The 13,756-nt window shown below is 37.3% G+C and overlaps 6 protein-coding genes across 6 annotated transcripts in view; 4 read left to right on the top strand and 2 right to left on the bottom strand.

Annotated features, from left to right (window-relative positions):
* Positions 1-267, top strand: part of LOC107696516 (protein naked cuticle homolog 2-like) — an 8,011-nt gene extending 7,744 nt beyond the window's left edge. Inside the window, exon 6 of the mRNA XM_016496875.1 lies at positions 259-267. Within this exon, the coding sequence (XP_016352361.1) occupies positions 259-267 (9 nt within the window). The remainder of the gene's footprint in view (positions 1-258) is intronic.
* A 45-nt stretch (positions 268-312) lies between these two features.
* Positions 313-1,614, top strand: LOC107696515 (uncharacterized). Its single transcript, XM_016496873.1, has 5 exons — positions 313-464; positions 596-793; positions 915-1,001; positions 1,096-1,343; positions 1,558-1,614. The coding sequence occupies exons 1-5, from the start codon at positions 320-322 to the stop codon at positions 1,612-1,614; spliced, it is 735 nt and encodes a 244-aa protein (XP_016352359.1). The 5' UTR covers positions 313-319.
* A 138-nt stretch (positions 1,615-1,752) lies between these two features.
* On the top strand, positions 1,753-2,475 carry LOC107696575 (protein naked cuticle homolog 2-like). Its single transcript, XM_016496987.1, has one exon. The coding sequence runs from the start codon at positions 1,813-1,815 to the stop codon at positions 2,299-2,301; it is 489 nt and encodes a 162-aa protein (XP_016352473.1). The 5' UTR covers positions 1,753-1,812; the 3' UTR covers positions 2,302-2,475.
* Positions 2,476-3,951: 1,476 nt separating this feature from the next.
* Positions 3,952-7,504, top strand: LOC107696555 (leucine-rich repeat-containing protein 14B-like). Its single transcript, XM_016496962.1, has 3 exons — positions 3,952-5,210; positions 6,672-7,031; positions 7,113-7,504. Exons 1-3 carry the CDS (start codon positions 4,306-4,308, stop codon positions 7,426-7,428), a joined length of 1,581 nt encoding a protein of 526 aa, XP_016352448.1. The 5' UTR covers positions 3,952-4,305; the 3' UTR covers positions 7,429-7,504.
* Positions 7,505-8,654: 1,150 nt separating this feature from the next.
* On the bottom strand, positions 8,655-10,333 carry LOC107696579 (cytochrome b-c1 complex subunit 7-like). The gene is made up of 4 exons (XM_016496991.1): positions 10,229-10,333; positions 9,625-9,693; positions 9,341-9,507; positions 8,655-8,849 (listed from the first exon to the last, which is right to left on the bottom strand). The coding sequence occupies exons 1-4, from the start codon at positions 10,245-10,247 to the stop codon at positions 8,787-8,789; spliced, it is 318 nt and encodes a 105-aa protein (XP_016352477.1). The 5' UTR covers positions 10,248-10,333; the 3' UTR covers positions 8,655-8,786.
* A 691-nt stretch (positions 10,334-11,024) lies between these two features.
* LOC107696564 (transcription termination factor 3, mitochondrial-like) overlaps positions 11,025-13,756 on the bottom strand; it is a 5,556-nt gene continuing 2,824 nt past the window's right edge. The window contains exons 7-8 of the mRNA XM_016496974.1: positions 11,610-11,771; positions 11,025-11,313 (exon numbers count right to left, since the gene is read on the bottom strand). Of these exons, the coding sequence (XP_016352460.1) occupies positions 11,119-11,313; positions 11,610-11,771 (357 nt within the window). The 3' untranslated portion in view covers positions 11,025-11,118. The remainder of the gene's footprint in view (positions 11,314-11,609; positions 11,772-13,756) is intronic.

Below are 13,756 nucleotides of genomic sequence, written 5' to 3'. Positions count from 1 at the left end.
GTATTTACAACACTGTTCCAGAACAGTTCAACCCAAATATTCAGATGTGTGCAGCACATTTTATAGAGGACTGTTTTCTGATCCTGGGAGAGTAGACTACAATGCCGGCTGTTCTGACTCATATGGAGCTAATATTATGACAAAACAATTTGAATTTGAATATTATGTGTGCTGTTAGGATTGCCGCAGGTCTTCTTCACTATACAATTGTGAATTGAATATTGTGTTTTATGTTAAAATTATGAATGTTCAATTCAGAAATTTTGAGGTCATCCATTTATAAAGGACTTTTGTTCTTTCATTGCACACAAGTGTGGTAATGAAGTTTGTGTATTATATTGTAAGCACGCAACCTCTGGAATTCAATGCGTCTATGGAGGAACCATCTACATCTGGATTTTCCGTGCCTGTGACACATACCGGTGATCATTCAAATGCAGCTGAAGCCGCAAGCATGAGTTATGGTATGCATTTCTTTTTTTCTTTTTTTTGGAACTGATAAGCATAATACATTTCTGAGATGTAAAACTGAAATAGAATACACAATTAGCTTTAGCTGAACTGTTGACATGTTGCTTTTGTGTTTTTTTTGCAGATTGGAAAACTGAACCAGATAAAAATAAAGCAGCATCCTTATACACAAAGGAAATAATTTGCCAACATGAGATGAGAAAGCCCCTCTTGATGACCATGGATTTGAGGATGGACAAGGAAGATCAAGACAGAGAACTTGTTGCATTCTACAAACAAAACGGCATAGAATGGGCAAGCCCTGTGAAGTGCAGACTCCAAGGTGGTATTAAACAAGTAAATACATTTATTTAGTGGCATTCCTAGTTAGGTTTTAATGGCCATGTCTCTCTCTCTCTCTTTTTTTTTTTTGGACTGTTGCTGTAAATTGCTGTTACATTCAGGGGATGCTGCCATTGGTGAGGGAGTAACCAGACATTTCTTGTCTACTGTTATACAGAGGCTTCAGCATGGATTTAATTTTAACATGGGTATGTCAGCTATTTTTTTATGGAACATTGACTATAGTATTTTGTTTAATCTTTGAATCCAAAATATAACTTTTAGCCCATTATTTTAAAACAGGAAATACTGCAAGGACCTGTCTCTTTGACGGTGAACCAGGTCATCTTGTTCCATCATCATCACAATTTCTCGTAGAGAGTGATCTGTTCCTTGTTGCAGGACGAATGATTGGACATTCTTTCCTACATGGTGGACCTCGGTTGGCTGGAGTCAGCCAAGCAATAGTCCATGTACTACTAGGAGGTTCACCTGAGACCGCTACAGTGCAAATAGAAGACTGTCCTGACCATGATATTCGTGAAACCAATGTAAATGTTTTTTTTTTTTGCTTTATCTAGCATCCAGCTCTGACCTTAAGGACTTGGTGAAGCTTTTTGTCTTATTTTAATATTTTATTTTAAGCTTTATTTCAATTAATGAAACATTTTAAAATAGTTTTAGTTAACAATAACACCACTGTTACCAACACTATGATACAATATTTAATAATGTGATTTCTGTTCTATGATTTTCTTCTGTCAGACAACTGAACTCGGATCACTTGGGTGTTTCGGAGAGGAAGCACTACTCCGTAGATGAAAACACAGAACGTAGGAATCACTATCTGGATCTGGCTGGAATTGAGAACTATACTTCTCAATTTGAAGTTGATTGCTTAATATTTATTCTCTGCTTTTCAGCAAGATATTTTTCATAAGGCCAGTAAAAATTGCTGAGCTCAGTTTTATGAAAGCCAGTTTTATTCCGTTTTACTCTATTCTAATTCTAGAAGACTAGATGTTTAGAGCTTCCTTAAATATAATTTATGTGACTATCATAGCTCCAGAAACATGTGCTGAGGAGCAGCCTCAGGACGGCTCTTCCTGTAACCATCATCGTCGCTCTCAACCTGAGACCTGCAGCCCTGTGGAGTCATCTGGAAAATCCATTCCTTTCCTCAGGTCACTCCGCAACCGCAGCAAGTCTGTCGGTTATAGTGGAGCCTCAACCAAACCCAGCAAGCTCCATGGGCATCACCCAATGACCTGGTGCCATCCATCCCAACAGCAGCAGCAGCAACCTCTGCTGTACAGCTCCAGCAAACGCACCCATGCCCGAGCAAGAGCCCGTGAGACTGCATCAACTTCCAGAAGTAACCATGACAGAGAATTACAGCCCGGGCCAGCTGTTCCTCCTGGGGGTTTTATGCCTGTTCCTCAAAGACATGAACACCATCATCATCATGAGCACCACCATCACCACCATCACCATTACCACCCTGCGTAAGCGTTCTGAAAAACTCCTGAATAACTGACCGAGTAGCAAACTCTCATAAGCAGTGTTATTATTATTTTTTTGTAAAAACAAACATGCAGGTGGTTCATCTGCCAAACACACAAAGCTGGATTATTTCAGCAATAAAAGGGGCTGAACCACTTTTCAATGATATGAGAACTGCACCTGCACAAAAACGTAATCTCAAGTCAGTAGAATGAGTCTGCATTCATTATGTTGGTATGCAGCTCCTCCATGTGGTTATAAATGGAATAGTCCAAACTGGTTTCATCCCTAGATTATAGTGCATTTAAATGGAGGACTTTCCTTTTTGGTTTGGAAAACGTATAATGTTAGTATATGGTTAATTCTAAAAATAATGATTGTAATATTTGCGTTTGTGTGTGTAACACACTTTTTTCCTCAGGAATGTGCTTGCTAGACTATGTAGATATGACCACTCCTATTGTATGTTATATGTATATCCCATTAATGTAGTTTTAAGTCAGCTTGCTTATTATATTCATAGGCTGTAATCAGTGTTTTTTTCTAAACCAAAGGTAGTCTTTTCAATCATATTGCATGTTTATGTTCTGAATAGAGCTGCTAATATTATATTAGAAAATGCCATGCTTTATTGCTGACATCATAGTTAAAACAGCAAAACACAATGTACTAAGCTAAATAAAGATTTAGCTTTAATTTTTTTCCCTCACATTTACTATAAGTAGGTTAATTTTCATGGGTGAAAACCAGTCAATAAGAATCCATGTGATTGGGAGTTTTTAAGGTGCATTCACATTATCGGAAATTCAGCTAAATTTTGCAGACAAAAATAGGATCTGTTTTCCATTGTCAATAGTGTAGCAATGCATCTAGCACTGCTCACACAGTAACTTTATAACCAAGAAGCTTTCTCTGGGTCAGTGTGGCAAATTTTCGTGACCAGCTATATCTGTGAGAACGTATCCGTCCTTATACCAAACTCATGATTGTGAGGATTCTTATGGAAATGACTGGATTTTGCTCACAAAGCTTAGCAAAGCAACAGTAAACGTCACGGGACCTTTAAAGGGAAGGAAGATAGGAAGACAATTTTTTCACTTGCAAAACTTCTGCATTCTCTCACAAAAATATTGTGTTCCCCTGAAAAACAAAACAAAACCTTTGCTTCCCCTTGAGAAAAATTGTGTTTACGTACAAAATATTTGCATTCTTTTACAAAACTATTGTAATCCCTGATAAACATTGCATTCGCTCGTAAAAATATTTTCTTCCCTCCCACATATTATTGTGAAAGTTCTGACAGCAAAAATGCTGATGAACACTATTTTGTGAGCAAGCGTACTAAAAATATAAATTTTCCTCCCATTAATTTTTTTTAACATCACCATGTTCCTTGAGGGGCTCCGTAAGAAGTTCCCCACATAGACTTTGCTCATGTTTAAGTTGGCCATACAAATTTAGCATGTTGACAAAGAAAATTGTTTGGGTTTAAGGTGCCTAATGTGTGAGTGGTGCTTCATGCATTGCTAAACTTTTAACAAAAGACATTTTGCAGCACCTTAAGAATATACTTTTTTCTTTTTCCTTTAACCTTTTTTTTTCAGGAATTTTTGAAAATATATCCTAAAAATATATTTATAGCACAATTACGTTAGATTTAACAATTCTCAATGGTTAACCCAGAAAATACCAAATTTTTCCACATACCACAATATGTAAATACCACAGAATGTAACCATTGATGGTCACACATAAGAGACTTATTTTTTCTTTCCAGCCATTTAAAAATCTAAATGCTGTTAGTCGTGAGAGTACGAGACAGCTGCTTCTATAAATAACGAACCCCCTCTTGACTATCCCCCCCTCATGCTCTCACTCAGCACTCTTCTGTTCTTGGCTTGACGCACATGTATATGTTGGTTGAAAGAGGGCAGAAGAAACACTCCACGTCTCCTAAAGGCTGACAGCTCCAAGAAGATTCCCTGATCTTGAGAGCTGACAAACACAGCCATGAAGAGCTTGAAGTTCCTAGCAGCCGAGGGCTTTGTTCAAACCGGCCCAAATGCATGTAAGAACCTCCACTGCTTGTCATACAATCTCTACCCAATCCTCTTCAAAGCCAGCTATCTGTGTGAAGAGGCCTCAATGCTCCACGACTTGGTCCAGACGTGGCCTCTGAAAGAGCTCAACTTGTGCAAACTATTGGGCAGGACAGTGGACTGTCCAGACGATCTCACATCCCGCACCTGCAGGCTCTGTCTGGAGGCCATTCTCACAGGTCTGAGGGACTATGTGCTTCAAGCTCCAAGCACGTATACAAAAATGCTACGTGTGGTGGATCTAATTGGTCTGCAAGACATAGAACACCAGGTCTGTCCCTGCAGACGGGCTCTTGGCCGTTGGGCACGAACTGAACTACTTACCCGCATGTGCTACGAGACTATGGTGTCAATGCAGGCCGGCCAAGCAGCACCATCAGCGATTGATGTGGAGGTAGATGTCCGCTTGGATGCTTTTGTTACTGGAAGGAACTACGAGGTGGTGGCTCAGGCTCTGTTGCTGCGCAGACATTGCCCGTTAAAGCTGCACTTCGTAGGCCTGCGTGTGGACTCGCTGAGCCTCAGGAACCTCTTTTACCTCCTGAAGCTGGTGGAATCACATGGCCTGCAGAAGCTGGAAGTGGTGCACAATGTACATCTGGAGGCTCCACACATTGAGGTACTGCTCTCCCAGCTGAAGTTCCCTCAGCTGCGCTCGCTCACGTTTCCTGCTCAGGCTTTGAATGTACACAGATTGGCTCTGGAAGACGAAGGCCTCATGGGAGTTCTGGGTGAGCTGATGAGCAAACTGACTGAACTGAGAGAGCTCTATCTGGGGTTCTCCACTCTTACAGGGCATCTGAGGAAACTGCTGAGGTAAGGAATATAAAACCAAAATGTGACCACAGCTGCCATTTAAGCTCATACACATAGGTCATATATACACTAGTTTGGGGTCAGTAAATTATTATTTTTTTAAGTCTTATGTTCACCAAGGCTGCAATTATCTGATAAAAATATTGTATTTTTTTGTTTGTTGTGAAATTCAAATTATTTAATTCAAAATAACTATTTTCTATTTGAATATATTTAAAAATGTAATTTATTGCTGTGCTGGCAAAGCAGAATTTTCAGCAGCCATTACTCCAGTCTCCAGTGTCACATGATCCTTCCTTTTATTAGAAAATCATTCTAATATGCTGATTTGGTGCTCAAGAAACATTTCTTATTATTATCAATGTTGAAAACAGTGCTGCTTAATATTTTTGTGTAAACCATGATACACTTTTTTTTTTACTGACAGCCTTTTGGATGGTAGTGTATAAGGTATCTTTCACTTAGATATAAGATCTGACATTCTTATTTGACTGTTTGCAGTCTAATCAACTGTTTATCAAGCCATGTCTTGCATGTTGTTGTTGTTGTTGCATATTTGTTGTGTAACTGCTAGTCTGCAGACAGCTGTCCCATTGCAAACTCAAAGTAGGCCAGGACATGACTCTGGCAACACAATATGTTCTATATTTACTGTAAATAGCAGCACACATGTCTTATAATAGTCAAAACATCACGTGTCATAGGTGCTGATGCATAAGATATTAATTCACCCCAGAAGCAGATGTAGCATGTTTAATAATATACCTGAGACTTTATATGGATTTAATAGAGAAGTTTCCTATATAAAAGTTTCCTGTTGTATATAATAGATTTGTGTATATATATATATATACACTACTGTTAGAGATTTTGAGGTCATTAATTTTTTAAAAGAAATAATACTTCTATTCATCAAAGGTGCATTACATTGATAAAGTGACAGTAAAGACATTTATAATGTAACAAAAAAAATTAAAATAAAATCTTTTGAACCTCCTATTCATCAGAGTAAACAAAATTATGGTTTCCACAAAAAATGAAACTGCACAATGGTTTTTAACATTGATTATAGAAACAATAAAAATAAAAGAAATATATATTTTTTTGTTATTATTATTATTATTATTATTTCTAAAGGATCATGCAGCACTGAAGACTAGTAATGGCTGCTGAAAATTCATTTTCAGTTGCAAAAATCTTTATTGCTCAATCACTCAACTTTTTTTCAGAGATCTCAATGCAGCATTTTGTCAAATTGTTTAAATTAAAATTTTTTTTAATATTAATATATACATAATATTATATAATATAACGCGATTCATTGATAGTATTGTTTACTGAATTTGGTGTAAATTCCAGTGTTGCAGTTTGATGCTTAATCTTAATTGGCTTAATCTTAATTACTCACTTGTTTTGAGTAACTATAATCTGTTTGTTTGTATTATCGGTTTGTTTTGCCAGTCCACTGAACACTCCGCTGCAGTGTATCGAGTTAGCGAACTGCAGTCTTAATGCAGTAGACATGGCCTACTTCGCCAACAGCCTGCACAGTGAGCACATAGTAAAGCTGGACCTGAGTGGTCATGAGGTAGCTGACCTGTTCCCCAACACCTTCCGGAAGCTTCTGCATCGCTGTTGTGCTACACTCACTAGTGTGGGTCTGGAGGAGTGTGGACTGGATGATGACAAACTGGATCTGCTCACCCTAGCACTGACACCCTGTCACAGGCTACAGGAATTGAAGATCCTGGGTAATCCACTGAGCACAGCTGCTCTGCACCATCTTTTTAATATGCTGGCTCTGGGTTTTCCTGCATTGAGGTAAAGTAAAACCGTGTTCATTGTTGTTAATGGTTTGGTTGTTTTTCTTGTAATTTGATTGTATTATGTATTGTCTCACAGATATGTTGAGCTGCCCGTCCCTCGTGACTGTTATCCTGAAGGTGTAACCTACCCACTGGATGAAAGCACGCTGATCAATTACGACAGGGAGAAGTTCCAGCAAGCCAAAACTGAACTTATTGGCATCCTAGAGAGGGAGGGAAAAGGACATATAAAAGTCTGCACACCTTTACTTGGAGCCTATGATCCTGACATCAACGAGACGAGCAATGAGCTGGGAGTCTCCATGCTGCACTCCTTCAACAGTGTCATAGGCAACTTCATTGACATGGTCAACAGTGTTACCCAACGGAGAGAGCAACAAATGATGGAGTAAGACATTCAAACTCAATGAGAAATTGTTTCAGCATTAACACAAATAAAAGTTATTTGAGCAGCAGTATATTAGATTTCTGAAGGAGTATGTGACACTGAAGACTGGAGTAATGGCTGCTGAAAATTCAGCTTTGCTGTCACATGAATAAATGACATTTTAAAAATATATTCAAATAGTTATTTTAAATGTAAATATTTCACAATATTACTTTTTACAGTACTTTTGATCAACTAAATGTGGCTTTGAGCAGGAGACTTTTTTCCAAAATCTTACCAACTCCAAACGTACAGAAAGAACTAAAGCATTAAGGGCTGCAATTAATATTTGCTGTTTAATGCTTTAGAAATAATGCGTAACACAATACTTGCAGTACTAGTGTTGTATCGAGAGGCTCACTAAACACTAAATAAAAGGCATAATTAAATGTGACTGTTCATTTTAAAATTTTAATTATAATTTGTCAATTTTGATGTTCTATTAATTGTTAAAAAGAAAAATCTGATATGCAGTTAAGGCCTGGATTTGTTATACTGTAATGTTGAACAGCTAGAATTTATTTATATTATATCCAAAAAAAAAAAAGACATTTATGGCTGTGTGAAGCATTAATAACCAGTGGTGGACAGTAACGGAGTAGCTTTACTTCGTTACTTAAATTAAGTAGCCTATATAAAATTGCAAAATAAATCTATCTATCGGTACTTTTTTACTTAAGTACATAAAAAATTGAGTACTTTTGTACTTTCACTCGAGTAAAATTGAAAAAGGAGTACTTTTACTGGAGTAATATTTTATTATACGTATCTGTACTTTTACTCAAGTACTTGATTTGTGTACTTCGTCCACCACTGTTAATAACGTATACTCAGTATTTCAGTATCAGTAGTGGCATCATTGACACTGGCCTTCATGTATAGTACTTGAATGCCATTAAATACCATGCATAACAGGATTTATTTGTGTGATTGTACTTTTGTAACTGATGAATGGTGAACTATTTAGGTTAACTGCAATTTTACTGTATGAATGTTTGACATTTTTAAATGTCAAAGTCTATGTATTTTGTGCATTTACTGTTTTTAAAGTAAGTCTGTATTTAAATAAATAGCCTTATCTTTGGAGTCTACTGTATCATCCCATTAAACGGTCTTTGAAAGATTTATTGACTGTACAACACATGATATTTTTCCTTTCAATGAAAAAACAACAACAACAGGCATTTGAACACATATCAGAAAGGAAATTTTAATAAGTATAGGGACTCATCACATAATACATTTAGTCTTAAATACAAGACACCAGACATCACACCAAAAATGAGCTTTAGTCTCATCACATGCATCCTACTTCTTCGCCCACTACTCTTTTTCCTTCCTTTCATGAACAACCTCCTCCAGATAGGGCTCAAGGTAATGCACATCCTACAAGGAACAATATTGTTCAAAACATTTGAAGCAGATGTACATGAACAAATCACATATGTTAACCCCATAAATATCTAATGAATAAAAAAAATAGCGAAGAATAAAATCCTATACAGAAAGATTTTCAATGAGTACTTCCTTATGACTCATGCACTACATTCTGAAATGTGCAAATGCACAAAAATTGTTTTAATTCTTTCATTTTTCATTCAAGACACTCAGTGGCTGTCCCTATTCACTTTTATTATATGAAAAAGAGCACATGCATGCTTTTCAAACAATCTATGTTTGTACTCCATGACAAAACATGGGAATTTTTTTTTCCTTTCAGTGAATTAATCACTTAAAATGTAAAATTCTAAATATATACAAAATATATGATAAGAAACTGGAACATTATTTAAAAATCTTTGGGTCATAAAACATTTAAGCACAATACACAAAAAGCAGCTAAAATTAGTATACATTCAGCTGACATGCTTTCGCACCTCCTCATGTTTAGTCCACTGGTCCTTGGGAAGAATCTGTTGTTTCATTGAAAGATCCAGAGCTCTCTTGAGGCGGAACATTCTGTCATTGTAAACTTGTTCTGGGAGCCGACGAATGGCTTCTTTCACATCACTGTTCTCATTGATGGTATCATCCCGCATCAAGCCTATATGACATGTAATGAGACAGAAATTCGAACATTTGCATATATGCATGTTTCAATGTAAATATCAATCCATGAAGGTCACAAGTTCTTAATGTTTTGTCTGCAAGTACTGCTTACCAAGTTTGTTGAAACCGCATGCATTGTAGTACCACTTCCTGAAGCCCACCATGAGCCTGCTGGTTGCAGCTGTACAGGGACAGGAAAATACATAACATCCTAAATTTGAGATATGGAACGAGACAAGTAGATATATCGACCCAGCACACTGTCCTTAAAGCAACATGACAAACGTATTCTGTGGTTAACGGATCTTAGGCAGTTGTGGACTGGGTTATTATAGCAGAAGACTCACTGATAAGCATGTCACCGCTAACATTAGATTCAGTTAACCGCCTGTACGCCCGGGTAACAATCAGTGAGTGAATCACGGAGCATTTATTTCTTCCTTATGCATCGTTTACAATAATTAGGACACAAATAAACAGTTACTACAAATGACATGTGGGAATGGAAACAGAACAAAGTCATATTTCGACTGGTAACGTACAGCCCACCGGTAGAGGACATCAGTGCTTTACATCACAAAACTAACTTACCACGTCTATAAACAGTCTTTCGAGTAGCACAGAAAGCAGATAGGTTATAAATTAACTCTTTAAAATGATGGCAACTAATTCATACGCTCGCAATTTTCCAAAACGCTCACACAATAACATTTTACCTGATGCCCTCGACGCCATTTCTAGCGTTCACTTGGAAAGTCGCACAGGATTGTGGGATATGTGACGTCTCGTCCGGTGATTACGCAATCGGCTTTTCTCAGCATCATTGGCTGTCACAATTTTTAGAAAGATTTAAAGTTTTTCATAATTTTTCTTGATCTGTTTCTCCCTTTGGTTGGTGTTTCCTGTAGCGATGCTACATAAACAGTAGTATACTAGTTTTTAAGCTTCTACACCAACATGCCTCTCCGTGGGACTGGAGCAACGCATTCCGACAGCTGGATTTCAAGCCATCAGATTCTGTTCCCCTATTTTTCTTATACATGGAGGTTGTAATATTTATTAAAATTATACTGGTTAAAATCAGTCCATGGGACTGGAGGAATAGATTCCAACAGCTGGATTGCTTGCCATCGGATACGTCTCCCCATGTTTATTATGCAAGGAGGTTGTAATATTTAAAAACATTATTCTGTCAGAATAGACCAAATCATATACCTCAAGTGCATGAGGTGTGGAGGATTATCTTCCTCTCTCTAAGAAGATCTCAGAGGTTAAAAAAAAGTCCTGAGGTCAGACATTAATTAAAGTTTTAATTAAAATTAAAGTTACTTCCTATGTGTATTTTCTGTGAGATTAATAACTTTACATTCACAAAAATACACACAAAAAAAAGAAAGCATTGGAAAAAATATGAACTTTACAGCTTTTCGCATAAAATTTATATATGGCAAATTTGGTTTTAGATCTTGATTTACGCAACCTCCTATTAAACTGGAATATATCATTATTACAGGATAAAAATGAATAGGTGGTATGTCCAATTCAACTTTTTATTTATAAAACTGTTCATACAACCCAACTATTTAAAATAATTTATTCTGTACATCTACAATGTTTTCTGAAATCTTTCAAAGTCTTCAAGAGTGGCCAATGCTACTTCTGAGCAGAAAACATCATCAGGCAGGAACACCAAGCGATCCAAGGAGATGTAGTTGGGTTGAGATGGTTGATACTGGGCCCGGCCTAAGTACTCTAGAAACAAGTGTCGCTCCCGGATGCGAAGGAATTTGGCATTAAGGACCTTTGAGAAGTCAAATAACAAAACAAAAAAACAATTAGCATGTTGCACAGTACAAAGTAAACTCATGTTCCACCGCATGGAAAACAACACAAAGACATGATTTACCATTTAATACAGCAGAATACACCAGTTATTTCTCTTTTCTGATTGAGGGGAAATACTATGCAAAGTGCCTCAGTTAAATTATCATCCTATATCTACATACAATCACAACTCTATAAATAAACTCTAAATTTGCATTCATAGGGTTTCAAACAACAATGCCTTGGCTTATGAAATGACAAAACAATATGTACCTGTGGGAACTTTGCAATAAGCGAGTGTGGAACATCCATGGTGTTGTGAATGAAGTCAAATATTTGGGTGAGTTTTCTTTTATTAGCGATTAGAACTTTAGGAACTGTGGTCACAATGTGCTGCATTTCATTTCCACGAAATCCAAACTCCAGTTCACAAACCTAGATGAGAGAAATAAATGAATTTTTGTCATATTTAAATATCACAATTAAATATTATATATATATATCAGAGCTTGAAAACGAGAAAAATAAATAAATAAACCGGTTCACTCCGAGCAGAAACGATATTTTAACGTTTATTTTCCTGCGTTCCTCATGTATTATTATCGTTCCGAAACGGGTTAATAACATTATTTTTTAAGCCTTTTCTTTTCCGATAATAATAATAATAATAAAGTACAGCGTTTTCTTTACTCAAAAAGAAAAAAAAGCAAACAAAAAAACTGAGAATCTGGTATCTTAACCCGCTGCCCTTAATCATAGCCAATAATGCATCGTCTTTTCTAGATTTTAGCCAAATGTAGCCTACCAAACAAAAGAAAAAATCTGTTAATGCTTTAAAGACATTAAAGTATTTTTTCAAGATATTTAAAAATGTTTGCTGCATTGTTAAACAATGCTAACGTTACTTGTATAAAACTGCGTTTTGAGAGGAAAAAAAAACCATAGGCTAAAGCCATATCGGAATTCCCGTAATTACGAGATGTAAAAAGCGTTCACGTCCTCGTAGAACTCGTAATTACAACTTGTGAACTGGGAGTTCTCTGAGAGCTACGACTTGCACCATGTGACCGCTGTATCACCTGACCACCGCAGGCTCTGTTTAGGCGTTGATAGTGTTGCTATCAACTAACGTGTGATATCAACTATCAGTGACTATCGTGACCGACAAAAATATTGTGTAGTCTGAACCCGGCATTACACTATCCTCGGATAAACTCTAATGCCGGGTTCAGCCTACACGATATTTTTCCACCGCAGGCTCTGTTTAGGCGTTGATAGTGTTGCTATCAACTAACGTGTGATATCAACTATCAGTGACTATCGTGACCGACAAAAATATTGTGTAGTCTGAACCCGGCATTACACTATCCTCGGATAAACTCTAATGCCGGGTTCAGACTACACGATATTTTTGTCGGTCACGATAGTCACTGTGTCAGATTACACGATTTTGACTCCTAAAATCGTCATGTCGTGGACAAGAAACATGTCAGACTACACGTTGCTTCCCGACCATTCATCGCGAGCCGTCTTTAACGACGCGCGTCATGTCATCGAGAAGGCGGAACTAGCGACTGACTTCTGAAAACAAGAGTGTAAACATTGCTTAAGCGCGTCCGTACAGACAGGAGTACTGTTACCACAGCTCCACGAACCTTTCCTCCATCTCATAATTCCACCTAGCAGCACCATCATCTCTCTTTAATTTTTGCCATGTTTGAAACCTGTGTATGAAAGAGCTTCTGTTCTGCTATTGGTCAACGACACCAATGTGACAGAACTCGTCGTTGATGATGGAAAAAAAATTAAACATGCTAGTCTTTCTGTCGTGATGTCATGAAGCATCGCAGATGTGGAATCGGTTGTCGTCCACTATGACACACTACACGTGCCGAAACGATGGAATCTTGCGTTCCGACGCCCATTGCCATTTACGAATCCCCACGACACCCTACGTCAAGCAAATCGTGGCAAAATCGGGCTAAAATCATGTAGTCTGAACCGGCATAACGCATTGCCATTGCGACTTATTTATGAGTTCACAGTTGAGCAGGTATTTCACTCGTTGGATGCGTCAGCTTCACATTTGCATAGGCCGTACTAATTGAATTCCTGATTGGTTGACAGCAAATTTCAAATATTAAATGGAACGATAAAATAACATTATTAACCGGTTAATGGCCATTTCAAATTTTCGATTCCGTTCGGAACTATAACATTTGATTTCGCTTCTGGTTCTGTTCCAGTCAAAATTTCGTTCGTTTCCGGTTTTCTTCCTTGAACCAGTTCAGAGCCCTGATAGATATATATATATATACAGGTGCATCTCAATAAATTAGAATGTCATGGAAAAGTTAATTTATTTCAGTAATTCAACTCAAATTGTGAAACTCGTGTATTAAATAAATTCAATGCACACA

This window comes from Sinocyclocheilus anshuiensis, unplaced genomic scaffold (genome assembly GCF_001515605.1).
Source record: "Sinocyclocheilus anshuiensis isolate Anshui unplaced genomic scaffold, SAMN03320099.WGS_v1.1 scaffold590, whole genome shotgun sequence".
NCBI lineage: Eukaryota > Metazoa > Chordata > Actinopteri > Cypriniformes > Cyprinidae > Sinocyclocheilus > Sinocyclocheilus anshuiensis.
Note: the sequence above shows the minus strand (reverse complement) of the source record. Positions and strands in the feature narration are given on the sequence as shown.